Here is a 16,653-nt window from a genome sequence, read left to right as displayed (position 1 = left end):
GCTGTGGACTCTGTGTGGAACAGGACATTTTTTGGGTCACAACCTAATGGCTCTTTTGAAAACAAGAACAGTACTGGAACATGTGTAGCATTCTAAGATCTTCAATCTTATTTATTTGAAATATTTGTATACCACTTAATACTTAAGATAGCCTCCATGCAGTTTACAAAATAACAAATGCAATGGGTTGTATACAGTGTTGGTGCTAAGGAAAAAGTTCCGTTAGTGTAAGGAATTTTCTTGCACAATGAGCCTTCTCCTCCCGCACTCTGTGGACCCCCTAAAACTGTTCTGGGTTTTCCTTCAGGCCTCCAGAGCAGATATGGGGATGACCTAGGGAGTTGGGGGAGTCCCTTTGCATGGTCAGGAACCTCTGCACTGTTTTCGGCTAGTGCAAGGATTTAGTTGAATACGGCCCAATATGTATAGATAACAAGCTATAAAACTACAAAACTGAAATATAGTGCCATATAATAAAACAATACCATCCCACCAAAGCAAAAAATATAGCAACACAATTTAAGACATCTTTAGAGTCAGGAATCCCTTCGTTCCTTAGCCTCCCTACATCCTGCCTTACAAAACAGCAATCGCCACACTGGCACAATCGCATCACACCCAGATTCTGCCATACATCTGCACAAATCATACAACACTGAGTACTGAACAAAGACATACTGCAGAAACACCACGAGCTCTCCTCTGTGTTACCACAAGTGGATAAGCACCAAGCCATGGCAAAACAAAATACTGACTCACATCCCTACACAGACTGACAGCAGCTCTCACGAATTCCCAACAGGGAGTCATAGAATCATAGAGTTGGAAGAGACCACAAGGGCCATCGAGTCCAACCCCCTGCCAAGCAGGAAACACCATCAGAGCACTCCTGACATATGGTTGTCAAGCCTCTGCTTAAAGACCTCCAAAGAAGGAGACTCCACCACACTCCTTGGCAGCAAATTCCACTGTCGAACAGCTCTTACTGTCAGGAAGTTCTTCCTAATGTTTAGGTGGAATCTTCTTTCTTGTAGTTTGGATCCATTGCTCCGTGTCTGCTTCTCTGGAGCAGCAGAAAACAACCTTTCTCCCTCCTCTATGTGACATCCTTTTATATATTTGAACATGGCTATCATATCACCCCTTAACCTCCTCTTCTCCAGGCTAAACATGCCCAGCTCCCTTAGTCGTTCCTCATAAGGCATCGTTTCCAGGCCTTTGACCATTTTGGTTGCCCTCCTCTGGACACGTTCCAGTTTGTCAGTGTCCTTCTTGAACTGTGGTGCCCAGAACTGGACACAGTAGTCCAGGTGAGGTCTGACCAGAGCAGAATACAGTGGCACTATTACTTCCCTTGATCTAGATGCTATACTCCTATTGATGCAGCCCAGAATTGCATTGGCTTTTTTAGCTGCCGCGTCACACTGTTGGCTCATGTCAAGTTTGTGGTCAACCAAGACTCCTAGATCCTTTTCACATGTACTGCTCTCAAGCCAGGTGTCACCCATCTTGTATTTGTGCCTCTCATTTTTTTTGCCCTGTTAAAATTCATCTTGTTTGTTTTGGCCCAGTTCTCTAATCTGTCAAGGTCGTTTTGAAGTGTGATCCTGTCCTCCGGGGTGTTAGCCACCCCTCCCAGTTTGGTGTCATCTGCAAATTTGATCAGGATGCCCTTGAGTCCATCATCCAAGTCGTTGATAAAGATGTTGAATAAGACCGGGCCCAAGACAGAACCCTGTGGCACCCCACTAGTCACTCTTCTCCAGGATGAAGAGGAACCATTGATGAGCACCCTTTGGGTTCGGTTAGTCAGCCAGTTACAAATCCACTGAGTGGTAGCATAGTCAAGACCCCATTTTACCAGCTTCTTTACAAGAATATCATGGGGCACCTTGTCAAATGCCTTGCTGAAATCAAGGTTGGCTACATCTACTGCGCTCCCTTCATCTACCAGGGATGTCTCTCCCAGCCCTCCCAAGAGATGCCAAGGATTGAACACAAGACCTTCTGCTTGCAAGACAGATGATCTGGCACTGAACTTATGGCACAGAGAGACAGAAAGTCAGTGTGGTGCAATATTTAGAGCGTTGGACTAGGAGAGACCAGCATTCGAATCCCAACTTGGCTATCACTAAGCTCACTGTGTGTAACTTTGAGCCAGCCCCTGCCTCTCAGACTAACCTCCCTCACAGGGTTGTTGTGGGTGATAAATGAAGATGAGTGGGAGACCTATGAGCCACCTGAGCTCCTTGGATAAAAGCTGGGATATAAATACAATAAATAAATAAACAAATGGCCTGGTAACATTTTTTAAAATGCCCATTTTCATAGTTAACTTGACCTCACCCAACTGCATTGGTTCCTTTCTATTTTTCTCGTTAGGAATCGAGCAGGAGTGGGGTTGGGAGATGGAAGGGAGATGGTACTCACGACATCATGCTTGATGATCAGCAAGCAGTAAAATTCATCAAGGGAACAGCAGCTGTATTGTAGAGAATCCAGGGCACCATCTGTTTCCTTCCTTGGTTGAAGTAACATTTGTACTTGATGATTAAAATGTTAGATGGGTATTTCCTTTGCTTTCCTTTTTGAATTAACCAATGCAGAGCATCGCACCAACTCCTAAAAACATGTTTCATTTCGTTTTTTAGAGAGAGTCACACAGTAAGTGTTCCATTGCTTGGGAACCTGTTTAAAGGTAAAGGTAAAGATAAAGGGCGGGACGCGGGTGGCGCTATGGGTAAAACCTCAGTGCCTAGGGCTTGCTGATCGGAAGGTCGGCAGTTCGAATCCCTGCGACGGGGTGAGCTCCCGTCTTTTGGTCCCAGCTCCTGCCCACCTAGCAGTTCGAAAGCACCCCTAAGTGCAAGTAGATAAATAGGTACCGCTTTATAGCGGGAAGGTAAACGGCGTTTCCGTGTGCTGTGGTGGTGCTGGCTCGCCAAATGCAGCTTCGTCACGCTGGCCACGTGACCTGGAAGTGTCTGCGGACAGCGCTGGCTCCCGGCCTCTTAAGTGAGATGAGCGCACAACCCTAGAGTCGGGCATGACTGGCCCATACGGGTAGGGGTACCTTTACGTTTAAAGATAAAGGGACCCTTGACCATTAGGTCCAGTCGCGGATGACTCTGGGATTGTGGCGCTCATCTGCTTTACTGGCCGACGGAGCCAGCGTACAGCTTCCGGTTCATGTGGCCAGCATGACTAAGCCGCTTCTGGCAAACCAGAGCAGTGCACGGAAATGCCATTTACCTTCCCACCGGAGCAGTACCTATTTATCTACTTGCACTTCGACATGCTTTCGAACTGCTAGGTTGGCAGGAGCAGGGACTGAGCAACGGGAGCTCACCCCGTCGCGGGGATTCAAACCACCAACCTTCTGATCAGCAGGGGGTCTTTTCCAGCCCCACCTGGAGATGTTGCCAGGGATTGAACCTGGGACCTTCTTCATGTGAAGCACATGTACTACCACTGAGCTGCATCCCTATCCCCTGGGTTACTTTCCCTAAGTAAACAATTGCCACCGCCTCTCTCTTTTTGCATTTGATTTTCTCTGACCACACTTTTTACAGCCCCCTCCACCCAATTTTACACACACACACACAATCACACCTGTATCTCAGCATAACTCACAAAGTAGACTCTAGCCCATTAAAACATATGGCATAATAAATCGGTTACTCTTTAAGTTGCCACAAGACTGCTGTTTTTAATCTAAACTTACTTTCTTGTAGCTCAGTGATACAGTACCTGCATTGCATGCAGAAGGCCCCAGGTTCAATCCTAGGCATTTACAGGTAGGACTGGGAATGCCCCCTTCTCTGAAACACAGGAGCATGCCTGCCAGTCCTTGCAGAGCAGGGGAAGGGAGCTCCGGCCCTCCAGGCCTCTTGATGCCACCCCTGGGGCCTTCCCCAGGCTCCTTTCTCAGACCACATCTTGGTCTTCCTTGGTCAGACCACACCTGTGGCAGCGAATGTGAGAACTTACTTCATCCCTGTGCAAAGCCTTTGAATATAGCAGGGAAATGGATGCTGCTTTGAACCCGTTCACATTTGAAACAAGGAGGCTGGAAGGGGCAAGCACCAGGCAAAATCAGTCTGCGCTTCCAGAGATGCTTCTACAAGGGAACTTGTGCAGAGGGTGGGCTGGCATCTCGTATTTTAGGGGAACACTCCTCAGGCTGGAATCCCACAACACCAGAGCTTCCTTTCAAAATTCTGTAGCTTCCCAGTACTCAACGGAACAGATGCATGCAGTTCAGCCATCTCTCCCTCCTTTGCAAGCACTGAGAGCTTGGCTTGTTAGGCTTACTGGTAGAAGTTTCAAGCGGCTCACAGAACAAGAAATAGAAATAGAAATACTTTATTGTCACTGTACCGCCTGTTTAAGGGACGCAGGTGTGGTTTAGACAACACATTTTAAGTGGGGAGCGAAGGAAAAACAAGGAAGGGACATGAGAGGGGTGTGCAGAGAAGCAGCTGGCTAAGAATGCGGGAGAGGGATTTAACGGGAGGGAGGAAAGAAAGGCAAAAGTTTCCCCCCACCCAAGCCAGCAATCTCTCTCTCTCTCTCTCTCTCTCTCTCTCTCTCTCTCTCTCTCTCCCTCCCTCCCTCCCTCCCCCCCACCTCTTCTCCCTCCCCCTCTCTCTCTCCCTCTCCCCCAGCAGCACCGGAGCATAGAGACACACTCTGCTTTTCCCTCTGCTTGCCTGGAGGGAGGGGCTTTCCCTGCTCTTTGTTCCGTTTCAGCAAACACAGCAACGAAACAGAGGCGGGTGGGCAGTAAGACCCTGAGGCAGAATGCAGGAAAGCAGCCGCTTCCTCTTTTCAGGTTTCCCTTCTCCGTGAAGCGAGATTTGATTTTTGCCTGATTTTTCGGCTCCAGGGATTTTTTCTTCTCTACATTCGGTCTATAACACGCAGAGACATTCCCCCTTCCTTTTTAGGAGAAAAAATCTGCGTGTTATAGAGGGGAAAATACAGTAATTGCAGTAGATGGGTCAGATGAAATGCAATCATATGTATACTGTGAACTGTGAAATAGAGAGTATCAGAAAGGAAAGGACTACACCAGCTGCAGAAGGTAACTATTTTGCACATATTCCATGGCTACAGAGTAGAAAACATCTCTCTGGCTTAGTGTGAGCTCCTTGTGGTTTTCAGCCCTCTCAAATGTAACTTGTAGTGCCGTGATTGAATGGCAACTTGCAAAAGCCTGAATCTCTCTCTTTGAAGGAAGAGTTAGATGCTCATCTTAGCTGTGGAAGTGAGGTTTTGTCTTGTGGAAAAACCTGAGTTTTAAATATTCTAATTGTCTGCTATAAAACTCTGACTTCCTCCCTGAGGGAGATGAGTGATTTTAGATCATTAACACCGCAAGCCTCCTTGATGATTGCCATACTGTTTGCAAGTGACTTAATCAGGATGGGTTGTCTTTTAATTTTATTGCCCTGATTAAGTTTCCTTAGCTGTTATGTGTTGCTTTTCCAATTCAATTAAACCAGAATGCCCTTCCATTACTCGGTAATACCGGGGCGCCTTGGTGGGTTCAGGCAGCACTTGGTATCTTCGCTTGATACCAACTCCCTGATCACAAACCCTGGCTGCATGGAATGAAATCCGTGGGAGCCTAAATTAAAATTGCAGAGCTCCAGGGCTGCAAAATACTCTGTTGGTCTTTTGTCTTCCGGCTGCAAATGTATTGGTATTTGGCACATTAATCAAGCTTGCTAAATCATCTTCTGCAATAATGCCCCCAACATTAGTGAGTTTGTTGCTGTCTCCTTTCTTGTGAGTCACTTTTCTGGCATGGGAGGAAAGCCATCAGTGAAATCCTATGAAAGAGGAGAATGCAATATTATTTATTATTTATTATGTATTAAACTAGTTAGCCTCCCCCCCCTTTTTTTCTACAAAAGTAACTTCCAGCACCTGCCTTTACTGCACTCTTTTTGGCAATGGCCTATCCAGACACATAGATGTTTATGTGTTTTAATTTACTGTTAATTCTAATTTTAATCATTATTAATTTTATATTGTTTTTAACTGTTCTTTATTGATAACTTTTAATATTTTTTATAAATAACTGAGCAGTTTCACTACAAATAAGTGGTATATGAATTTTGTTAAATAAATTAAATTAATGCTTTGTAAGGATAAAACTGGAGTATTGTGTGGAGCACCTTTGCTAACCCAGTTCCAGCTCCCTCTGCACATATAACAAATCCCACAAAGGCTTTAACAGAGAACTTTGCATGTCAATCCCACCTACCAGCACCTGACCAAAGCCCCCTCCATTTACACCCACCTCCTTGCCATTCCCCCAAGGCTCACCCCGAACCCTTCCCACCCCTTTTGAAGGAGGAGATACTTCACAGAAGGCACTTCATACCTTCCCCAAGCATGCCTGCTGTTCCTCAAGCTGAAGTTGGCTGTGATGACATCTTACATTTTTATGCTTATAGGAAGATAACAATTCTGCTCTAACAATGTTTTCCCATAGCAACCAACACCCTCACAGAAGAGCTATTTAAACAACTGTCCCTGGTAGAAGCTCCTTGTAACTGAACCAACAGTGATAATTGTTGTTATTTACTACTACTACTACTACTACTACTACTACTACTGCTACTATTACTATTACTATTACTATTACTGTTACTGTTACTATTACTTTTACTATTTCAGTGACTGACTTTTCTACCAAAGGATTCTGGCTATGTCACAGGAACAGCGATGCAAATGCTTTCCATAGCATATCAGTCGCATTTTACAGATGACTGTAATTTTCCAAATGTCAGAGTTCTTCTCCTAGAGGAGCAAGCACTCCAACAGGCAAAATAGATTTGCCTCCTTAATATATAACTGTGCTGGCTTTCCACCTCCCTGCCTCTCCCAGTCACACACACATATATCCCAAATGAAATATTTTGTGTGCTATATTATTAATCAAGGAGGCATGAAGATTCTTAGGAGGGCAACTGGATTCTCGAAAATGAAAAGCGGCCACACTCCTCATTCTGTAGGCTGTTTACTGTGGGGTGGCAGATTTCACAGGCTCTGGCAGGGCACATTCCACCAAAGTATCTGATTGCAGCCTGAAACCAATTCTTGCAGTTGCTTTGAGATAGCATCAGCGTGGTCTGTAAAATATTTCTGTTTGGGTCACAAGGCTGTCTTGCATTCTGAAGTTACTCCAGCAACTCTCGTCTAGTACTGTTGGGTGGTTGTAGGATGAGAAGGCTCAGTCCACCTGGGAGGGGTTTAATACAGCAGCTGCTGATGGTGGTGTGGAGTGGGGTGTTTTCTGCAGAAAGCTTTCTACCACTGTATTCTTCTCTGGTGAGAATTTTTCCCTTTTTTTAAAAAAAAAGTATTTTGTTTAATAAAATGAATTCAGAGTCGTGGGAAGAGGCAGGCCAGGCGAGTGAAGGGCTGGGTGATTTCCCACCCTCTCTTGCACCACTGTCTCCCAGAACCAGGAGGGGAGTGAAGAGGTAAGAGCAGAGGCAGCTTTCCCAGTCTCTGGATGCATGCGCACATCCATCCAGAGGAAGGTACATAAACTGGGGGGGGGGGAGTGGTCCCCTGTTGCTGCAACTGCTCCATAGAGTGCAGACCTAAATGGGTGTGCATTGGTATTCGGAGCCGTAGAAACTACTGTTAATTGTCCTCTTTTGACAAGAAAGAGTTGGCTATTAGTGGTGTGTGTTCCTTTGGCTGGGGAGCATCCCTGACACTATGTCCTTTTAAATGTGGGAGTAGGGAATCGTCGTTTAATTTTGTTTTTGATATTGTTATGTGCTTTGTGTTTCTGTTCTGTATTTTTTTGTTGTGACCTGCCTTGAGATCTTCAGGTGAAGGGCTGTATGATTGATAAATAAATAAATAAATAAATACATACATAAATAAATAAATATTAAATTAAATTAAATTAAACGCTGTTCCATCCAACTTGGTTTTGACCACATTGAGTGGCAGCGGTTTTCCAGGCCAGGGTCTTTTCCCAGCCATACCAAGAGATACCAGGAATTGAACCTGAGTCTTGTTTTTTGCATGCAAAGCACATTTTCTACCCCTGAGCTACAAATACTCCCGAGGAAGATGCCTTAAACTGAGTCCAGCCAGTGATCCAGCTATATTTGCGTTGTCTCCACACTGACTGGTGGTGGTTCTCTGGATTGTCTTCCAGCTCTACCTAAAGGTGTCAGGAATTGAAACTGGGATCATCTCTGTGCAAAGGTAAAAGGTAAAGGTACCCCTGCCCGTACGGGCCAGTCTTGACGGACTCTGGGGTTGTGCGCCCATCTCACTCAAGAGGCCAGGGGCCAGCGCTGTCCGGAGACACTTCCGGGTCACGTGGCCAGCGTGACCACTGCTCTGGCGAGCCAGAGCCGCACACGGAAACGCCGTTTACCTTCCCGCTGGTAAGCGGTCCCTATTTATCTACTTGCACCCGGAGGTGCTTTCGAACTGCTAGGTTGGCAGGCGCTGGGACCGAGCAGCGGGAGCGCACCCCGCCGCAGGGATTCGAACCGCCGACCTTTCAATCGGCAAGTCCTAGGCGCTGAGGCTTTAACCCACAGCGCCACCTGCGTCCCTAGTTCTCTGTGCAAAACAGGTGCTTTATCAGTGATGTGCAAACTAATAACTAACTAAGGCCCTTCCTCATAACGTAACTAATTGGATACAATACTTGTCAAACTGGTCAGTTTCAAATTTGTAGTTAACCTTTATGTACAAGCTCACAGCTTTTCGGGTGTGCTGAAACTGAAACGTGGTGTTCCCTCCATCCCTTTTAATAATTGAAAACAATGTAAGTGTATACTGTTGCATTGTCCTGTCTTTTTCAGTAAAAATCATTTCCAGCTTGGAATTTGCTTGAATATAACATTTGCACCACATCAGGCATGCTTTATCTATTCCCTTTGTAATCAAATGCTCCCCTTCTGCTGCCTTTGATTATTGGAAGACATTTTGAGAGATAAGGCACATTAGAAAACATTGTCTAATTGTTTTTTAAAACTCAAATGTTTTCTGGAAAATTCACCTTGCTCGCTCTGTGTCAAAAACTGTTTTTGAAAATGTCCGCCACTTCCAGAGAGGGTTGCTATGCAGTGTGAAAAGAGCATGGAATAAACTCCCAAGGCCCAAAATCTTCCTGGTGGCATAGAATGGCTTTGGAGCACAGGCATAACCTTTGAGATGAACCCGGTAGCACATCTAGTCCTTTAGCAGAAAGCACCTTTCCCATTCCCTGCTTTTTAACAGGACAGCAGCAGGGCTGAGGTTCAGGCTGCAACACAATACCTTAATTCACTGGATGCTAAGAGGAGCAAATGCTAATGACTCCTCAAAGGTACTTGGCATTTATGTTCACTAAAAACATCCACTCTCTCCTTAATGGGCCATGACTTCAAATGGGACTTTTACAAGTCTCCTGTGCTACTCAGGATGGAGAAGGGAGCCCACCTGATTATGCCTGCAAGGAACTGCTGCTGCTTGAGTCCCCTTGAGTCCATATGCTTGACCTTGACAACAGGAATCAATGAGTGTGCAAAGAAATGCATTGTGTCACTGTGCATTTCCACTGGGTGTAGTAAGATACAGAGTTGTGCCATCATGTATTAATTATGAAAGGCAGAAAATGAGCTGTGGCAAGAGGTTGCTTTTTTCTGTTTGCTGCAAGTAACTCTTCTGCAGAGTTATGCAGCCACTTCCCCCAATTTAATTTTGATATATGTGCCAGATTGGAAGCGCACCTTTAGTGAGTCGTAGGTTGTCTTTAAATATTACTAGCCTCCTTGAATCCCAGCTTGGGAGGAAGACAGGATATAAATGCATTAGACAAACAGACAAGAGAACTTAAACCAGAAAGACCAAGAGACAGAGGAAGCCTCTTGATTTGCTTTCTTACACTTGTAAATCAGGTGTGGAGAACCTTTAGCCCTCCAGAAATTCCTGGACTCCCATTTCCCATCATCCCTGGCCACTGGCCATGCTTGCAAGGGTTTGTGGGGGTTGTAGTTCAGCTGCATCTGGAGGGTGGCCAAAGGTTTGCCACTCCTGCACACAGAGAGCTGTAAATGCAACACATCACAACAAATCCTGACATTCCCTTCAGCAAAGAGTTAGCATGCTCGTCTCACGGCGCACAGCAGATGTTCCTCATGTACCAAAAAATAAAAATAAAAAAATCCACCTACACAGCTCAAGGGCCCCCAGTGTTCATTTGCTCCTTAGAGATAGTATCCTGGTCCTCAAATTAAACCTTTCCTTTCCTTTGTTGTTCTATCTTGTCTGCTTGGCTCGTAACACCGGCATTCGTTAACTTGGAAAAATCCATCTGTATACTTTCCTTAAAAGCCATTTCTACACCAGAGATTCCCATGCCTTTGCTAAAAGGACCTTTGGCTGGGAGAGAAGCAATTTCTACTGGAGAGTCTCTGCTCCTTTTCAAAATGATTGGTGCTTTTCTCTGGACCCACTGGTGCCTCCCCCACCCCACCCCTGCCCCACAGCCTCAATCCTTCTGTCTTTATATAACCCAGGGATTGTCAGCCTGGTCCCTGCCGCCCACTAGTGGGCAGTAGGGGGGTTCTATGGCACAAGCTGAATCCTCCTTCCATCGAGCACTGGGGGGCGGTAAGGAAATTTTACCATCAAGAAAGATGCATTAGTGGGCGGTAGGTATAAAAAGGTTGACTACCCCTGATCTAACCCCTGAATCAACTTTCTGCCATCGCAGACAACCCCCAGGCTGTAGAGTGAAAAGGTTAAAAGAATTTAAGAGCTATGATGAGATGCACACTGAATGCATTGATCCTGCCAAAGGATTTGTTTCCCTTTCTGTGTTAACCACTTATTGATTGTCACAATGACCTTTGTCTTTGTGATTTTTTGTTGGCCTCTTTCCTACCACAGAGTCTTGGTTGGGTCGTCTTTGCGCAGACCCGGCTCTCCTACCCAAACACAGAGAGAAGGCAGCAGCTCAGGGGTAAAGCACCTGCTTCGCATGCAGAATTTCACAAGTTCAATCTCTGGCATCTCTGGGTAGGCTGGAAAGACGGCTTGAAACCCCGGGGAGCCACTGCCAGTCCACGTAGGCAATGCTAACATCAGTGGGCAGCTTCCTGTACTACACCAAGTGAGACCACTGGTCCATCTCTCCCTTTATTGTCTACACCAGGGATAGGGAGCCTGTGGCCCACCAGATGTTGGACTGCAGCTCCCATAATCCTCAGCCACAGGTCCCCATACCTGGTCTACACTGACTGGCAGCAGCTCCCAAGGGTTTCAGACAGGAGTTTTTCCCCAGCTGTCTTTGGAGACACCAGGAGTTGAATCTGGGGCTCCTACACATAACACTTGTTCTCTGTCACTGTGTTTTCTTCCGTGCTCACGGGGAAAAGAAAATGGCGGCTGCGTCCGTTCGATGAGGAGCTCTGACCACACAATAGAATTGTTGCTGTGAGAGCCAGCAGCTGGAGCACTTGGAGTTCTGAATGCAGGAAAGACTGTTTGTGGCCTGTGGGGTGTTTTCTTCCCCTCACAGTAATGCCTGGGAAGGCGGTGAGGGAAAACTGAAAGAGGGACACTGGCGAAGCCACCCAGCAGACCTCAAGGCTGAGCTGGGTGTTACCAACATGGCTACACAAGGAACATCTGGAAAAAGAAATGTATGAAACAGGACGTTGAAGTGTTCTGTGTTGTTTTCACAAGATGGTGCCGGGAATACATGGGGAGGAGACATGGCGAGGCCGCCGCTTGTGTGCCTCTTGAGGTGCTGATGGGAGTTGTTGTCCAAAACATCAGGAGGACGCCATGTTGGGCTGAGCCTGGCCTAATCCAACTGCTGTGAGGATAAATTGAGAGAGTCCCATGTGGGCTGCCCTTAGCTCTTTGGAGGGAAGTTCAAATAAGTGAATTTCTTTGACTCATACCCAGTGGGAGGTTAAAATACGCAGGGGTTTGCCTCATACGCTTTCGAACCTCACGTTCTGGCTTTCTGCCTTGGTTAGCTAGCTGTCTGCCAGCCGCTTCTCAGGAATGTAACTTGCCCCTTTTCTATGCATTTTCTCCTGTATTTCTGAAATACCTTCCACAGCTGCCTCTCCTTCTGATCTGCTTCTTCTGTTAAAGCTCATCCAAGCTCGGTTTTCTATGGAACAGTGACATCTTGAGGTGTGTCCAAGCATTGGAGAAATGGGTGGGAAAGGCTAGAAATATTAAACGTGATTATTTGCCATTTTACTATGGTGGTCTCTAGGGCTTGCTCAGCTGTGATATCAGAGCTCACAGAATTATGCCCCTTCCCTTAGGAGACCCTGGGTTTATTGCTTGTGCTGAATTAACAATTGGTCAAGGATGGGAAAATCTGGTTCTCCAGATGCTTCTGAACTGCAGCTCCCATCATCCCATGCCATTGGCCATGCTGCTTAGGGCTGATGGGAGCTGGAGTTCAACCATGCCTGGCAGGTCAGTGGTTAGTAGAGTGTGGGCACAGTGGAGTTGTGCCAAAGCCTTCGTGGAAAGTGGGCTTTGAGGAAGGAATTTGAGAATTAACAATGTGCAGGTGTTTTGGAAGGCTGTTGTCAGGGAACTGCCATCGGCTCACGGGCGAGAGGGGAAAAGGCGGGTGGATTACAGAGAGCCCCCAAAGATTGTGGGAAGCAGCACTTCCTCAGCGGAGGAAGGAAGCCACGCCTCTAGTGGGGAGGAGCTTCAGGGCTCGGAGGAGGCAAGGCGGTGCCAGGACACCTTGCCTGAGCAAAGCGGGGAGGAGGGGGGTCCCCCATTACCCAAGCCTTCCTTGCGCAATAGGCTTTCGCCCAGAGAGGGGAGGCGCAGACTGGGGGTCAAGAAACTACTCTGCTGGGGAAGATTTAAGGACCGCCCACTCTCAGATCCTGCCAGTGAATGAGCAAGACATGGAATAGAGGCGCTCTGTATTCCAAAGGGTTTTTTTTAGCACCAATAAAAAAGCTTTAGAACAGACTAGGGAGGCATCTTGCCTGATTGTTCTCGAGCAACCACCTCTAACAGCTGTCAACAATACCATGAATGTCAGGTCAAAGCTGCTGGAGTCAACTGCTGCTGCAGAAAGTGGTGGCGGGGGGGGGGGGACTACCACCAGCATATAACACCTTGCCTCTGGAATTTGTGCTGCCTGTCCATTTGACACATTGGGCCAAGTTCAAGATGTTGGTACTAACATAAGCCCCTTGTCCTTATCTCTCATACATCCTGTCTGCAGGAGAACCTCTCCTGCAAGTTCTGAAGGTCTCAGAAGCTCACTCTGCAGTAACTCAGGGCAGGGCTTTTAGCGTGGCTGCACCTGTTCTGTGGAATAGCGTTCTGTGCCTAGCGTTCTTGAGCAGAGCTGAGGAAGCTATTAGCAGTGAATCTGAAACTCAAGCCTCTCCCTGCAAAAATCCTGCAGTGTCTCAGAAACCAGTTTTCCCACCCCAGAGTGGATGCAGCCAGGTGCTGACCACAAGGGTCTTGCCATATTATTCCCAGCTCTGCTCTTTGCCTGCCCAGTGCTGTTCAAAGCAACAGCTGTTCCTCTCTCGCAGTTCTTGACAACTGAATACATATGTTTGCAGCCTGCATAGCTGGTCCCTGGAGCAGCAATCCAGACCTACTTCGGTGCAAGTTCTGCAAGGCAAGTGACTCACCCTTCGCAAGCAGACTGGGAAGTGGGGGGTGGGGTGGGGTCAGAATCTGTGCAATTGCGGCAGGGCTGTTGATTTTTTGTTTGTTTGTTTTTTTACACAAACTTTGGACTTTGGACTAAACATCATGAAGATTCCGCCTTCAAAACTTGATTTGTGTTTGCTGTGCTGCCTGTAGAACTGTTCTCTTCTGTTCCATTTCGTTTCTTCTTGGGGTTTTTGGTTTTTTTTTAAGTGTGTCACTAAAAGATGCATATTTGATGGGGAGGGGAGCCTGTGCTGCTCCTTGAGGCATGTGATACATTATTATTCATGGCACACACAAGTACCGTTCTCCACCACATGCGTATGGTGCAGGGATGATGGGCCTCAGGTCAAGGGTCCAGATTAGACCCTCCAGAATTCTCTTTAGGGTGTCTTTAGGGTACCACAAAACTCTCTTTTTTGCCTTTCCCTCTTTTCAGACCTCTTCCTCTGGACCTTGTTGTCAGGAGTTGGAGTCAGGCGGAGGTCAGCAATAAAACAATAAATGTCAGGCTTCAGGGAATTCGCTTCCTGTGTCAGTGAAGTGAACTCTTTATCCAAGGGAACAAAATCATAACTCTTCCCTGTAGGTCTTGCCCCAATGAAGGTCCCTGCCTTTCCACTGCTTTGTCAGCCTCTGCACGTTCAGGGGGAGGGGAGCTGGCCGTAGCAGGAGGAGGAGACTCACTGAATTCTTCAGCAGCCTGCCTCCTCTCTGTCTCCTGGCCCTCCTCCTCTCTTGCCTATGATTCTGCACTGCTCTCTGCTGCAGCTGCTTCCTGCTCACTAAACCCTGTTGCCTCTTCAGCTTCTGACACCTTCTCCTCCCAGTCTGGTCCCTCTTCTCGCTCTGACCATGCATCGTCGACCCACCACCAGTCCCCTGGCTCTGATCCTTCTTCCCCTGGAGGTTCCCTTGCGGGTTTCCCAGCTGGTGCCTCCCACCACTCCTCTGCGTCCAACCAGTTCCTCCAGCACCTCGGATTTGGCAGATGGTAGACCAGGATTACCTTTTCAACAAAGGAACCAAAGAGAAAAAAAAGCTCTTGTTCTTGTAGTCGGATAAAGTGCCATACACTAATATGATTGTAAAATCTCTCTTTGCCTTCCCTCTTCAGAAACTTCTACTACATCACGATCCTCCGGGACCCGGTGTCTCGGTACTTGAGCGAATGGAGGCATGTCCAAAGAGGAGCAACCTGGAAAGCATCATTGCATGTCTGCGATGGGAGATCACCAACTTCCGAAGAGCTGCCCAGCTGTTACTCGGGGGATGACTGGTCTGGCTGCTCCTTGCAGGAGTTCATGGACTGCCCATACAATCTCGCCAACAACCGCCAGGTCCGCATGCTGGCAGACCTCAGCCTGGTGGGATGCTACAATTTGTCCGTCATGCCAGAAGAGCAGCGGAACAAGGTTCTTCTGGACAGTGCCAAGGAGAACCTGAAGCGGATGGCTTTCTTTGGCCTGACGGAGTTTCAGAGGAAGACTCAGTACCTCTTTGAGAAGACGTTTAACATGGTCTTCATCTCCCCGTTCACGCAGTACAATAGCACACGAGCCTCCAGTGTGGACATTGACGAAGAGACCCAGAAGCACATAGAGGCTCTCAATTTTTTAGACATGGAGCTGTATGAATATGCAAAAGATCTTTTCCTGCAACGTTATCAGTATATGAGGCAGAAGGAGCACCAGGAGGCGAGGCGGAAGCGCCAGGAGCAACGGAAGATCTGGAGAGCTAAGCAGGTCCACAGCAAGGAGCAGAGCAGCACAAATGCAACAACTGACTACATTGGGAGTGTGGAGCAGTGGCGATAATAACAGGGGGCGAGGTGTGTTTTTAGGGAGATCCAGATTTGAAAAGCCAGGGCACGGCTGCAAAATAGAGAGGAAGGATGAAGCAGCCAAGCAAATTTTGAGGGTGGGGAACGGATATAAGGCTTCTGGCCTGTGGCCTTTACCAATGCTTTGTGCATTAAATGTCGTGCCCAGTGTGGGTTAACCTCACCTCTATGTGTCTCAGATCTGTCCCTTTCTAAAAACAACAAACCATGCTGGCCTGTTTAAGCAGCAATTTTTCGGAAATGATTGCTTGGGCAAAACCAAACATAAAAACTGATTGACATGGTTAAAGCTGAAAAAGTTGGGGAACTTTTTATTTTATTTTTTTTGAGGTGGGGAAAGTATGCTTTTGATGAGCAGGGCATGAGCTGTAGGTTGCCCATCCACCCATTTTGTCTTGCAGGGCTGGGGATTCTGTGGCCTTACAGATAGTCAAGACTACAATTCCCAACATCCTTGACCCATTGGGCCGTGAAAGCTGGTGGGAGTTGGAGTGCAAAGAGACATGGAGGGTGGCAGATGTTCCCTGATCATTTCCGGGGAAATCCCCAACACTGTTCTTTTCAGGCCAACTCAGCCCCTTATTTCCAGGATGAAAGCATTTTCAGCTTGGCATTAGCCATCAGAGTGACGGTCTGTTCAGTTTGGTAGCAGACGTTTTAATAAGGACAGTGGTGGCCATAGTGAGCCCCACTGAATACTGTCGTTTGGGGGCCACATTTCTGCTCCACGTCATAAGATCTCATCATATGAGGTTGGACAGAAGAACATCGAGCTCCTTTCCAACTTGACAGTTCTACAATTCTTTGTTATACAAGGTCTGTGGAGCCTGCCTCCAAAGGTCGTTTGGGGCAAATAAAACACCCATTTCCCAGAGTTTGGGAGTTCAAGGCATGATAATCACAATTGTGCTTTGCTAGGTGGCTTCCACGTGGGAAACACACAACCAGAATGAAGCATCCCAATGGAATATCTCTCACCCACCCTCCGTTATTTTATTTTATTTCATGAATGTATTTTCATAGGCCAACTGCTTTTAGCACATACCAAATATGAATTCTGATTAACGGGGTGTCTGAAGAAGAAAATACATTGACTTTTTAACAAA

The 16,653-nt window shown here is 47.0% G+C and overlaps 1 protein-coding gene across 1 annotated transcript in view; it reads left to right on the top strand.

Annotated features, from left to right (window-relative positions):
• Positions 1–16,653, top strand: part of HS6ST2 (heparan sulfate 6-O-sulfotransferase 2) — a 132,926-nt gene extending 116,273 nt beyond the window's left edge. The window contains exon 2 of the mRNA XM_083723013.1: positions 14,822–16,653. Within this exon, the coding sequence (XP_083579139.1) occupies positions 14,822–15,521 (700 nt within the window). The 3' untranslated portion in view covers positions 15,522–16,653. The remainder of the gene's footprint in view (positions 1–14,821) is intronic.

Source organism: Podarcis gaigeae, assembly GCF_964106915.1.
Source record: "Podarcis gaigeae genome assembly, chromosome: Z".
In the NCBI taxonomy this organism is placed as follows: domain Eukaryota; kingdom Metazoa; phylum Chordata; class Lepidosauria; order Squamata; family Lacertidae; genus Podarcis; species Podarcis gaigeae.
The sequence above is the reverse complement of the archived record's forward strand: the minus strand, read 5'-3'. Positions and strand labels throughout refer to the sequence as shown.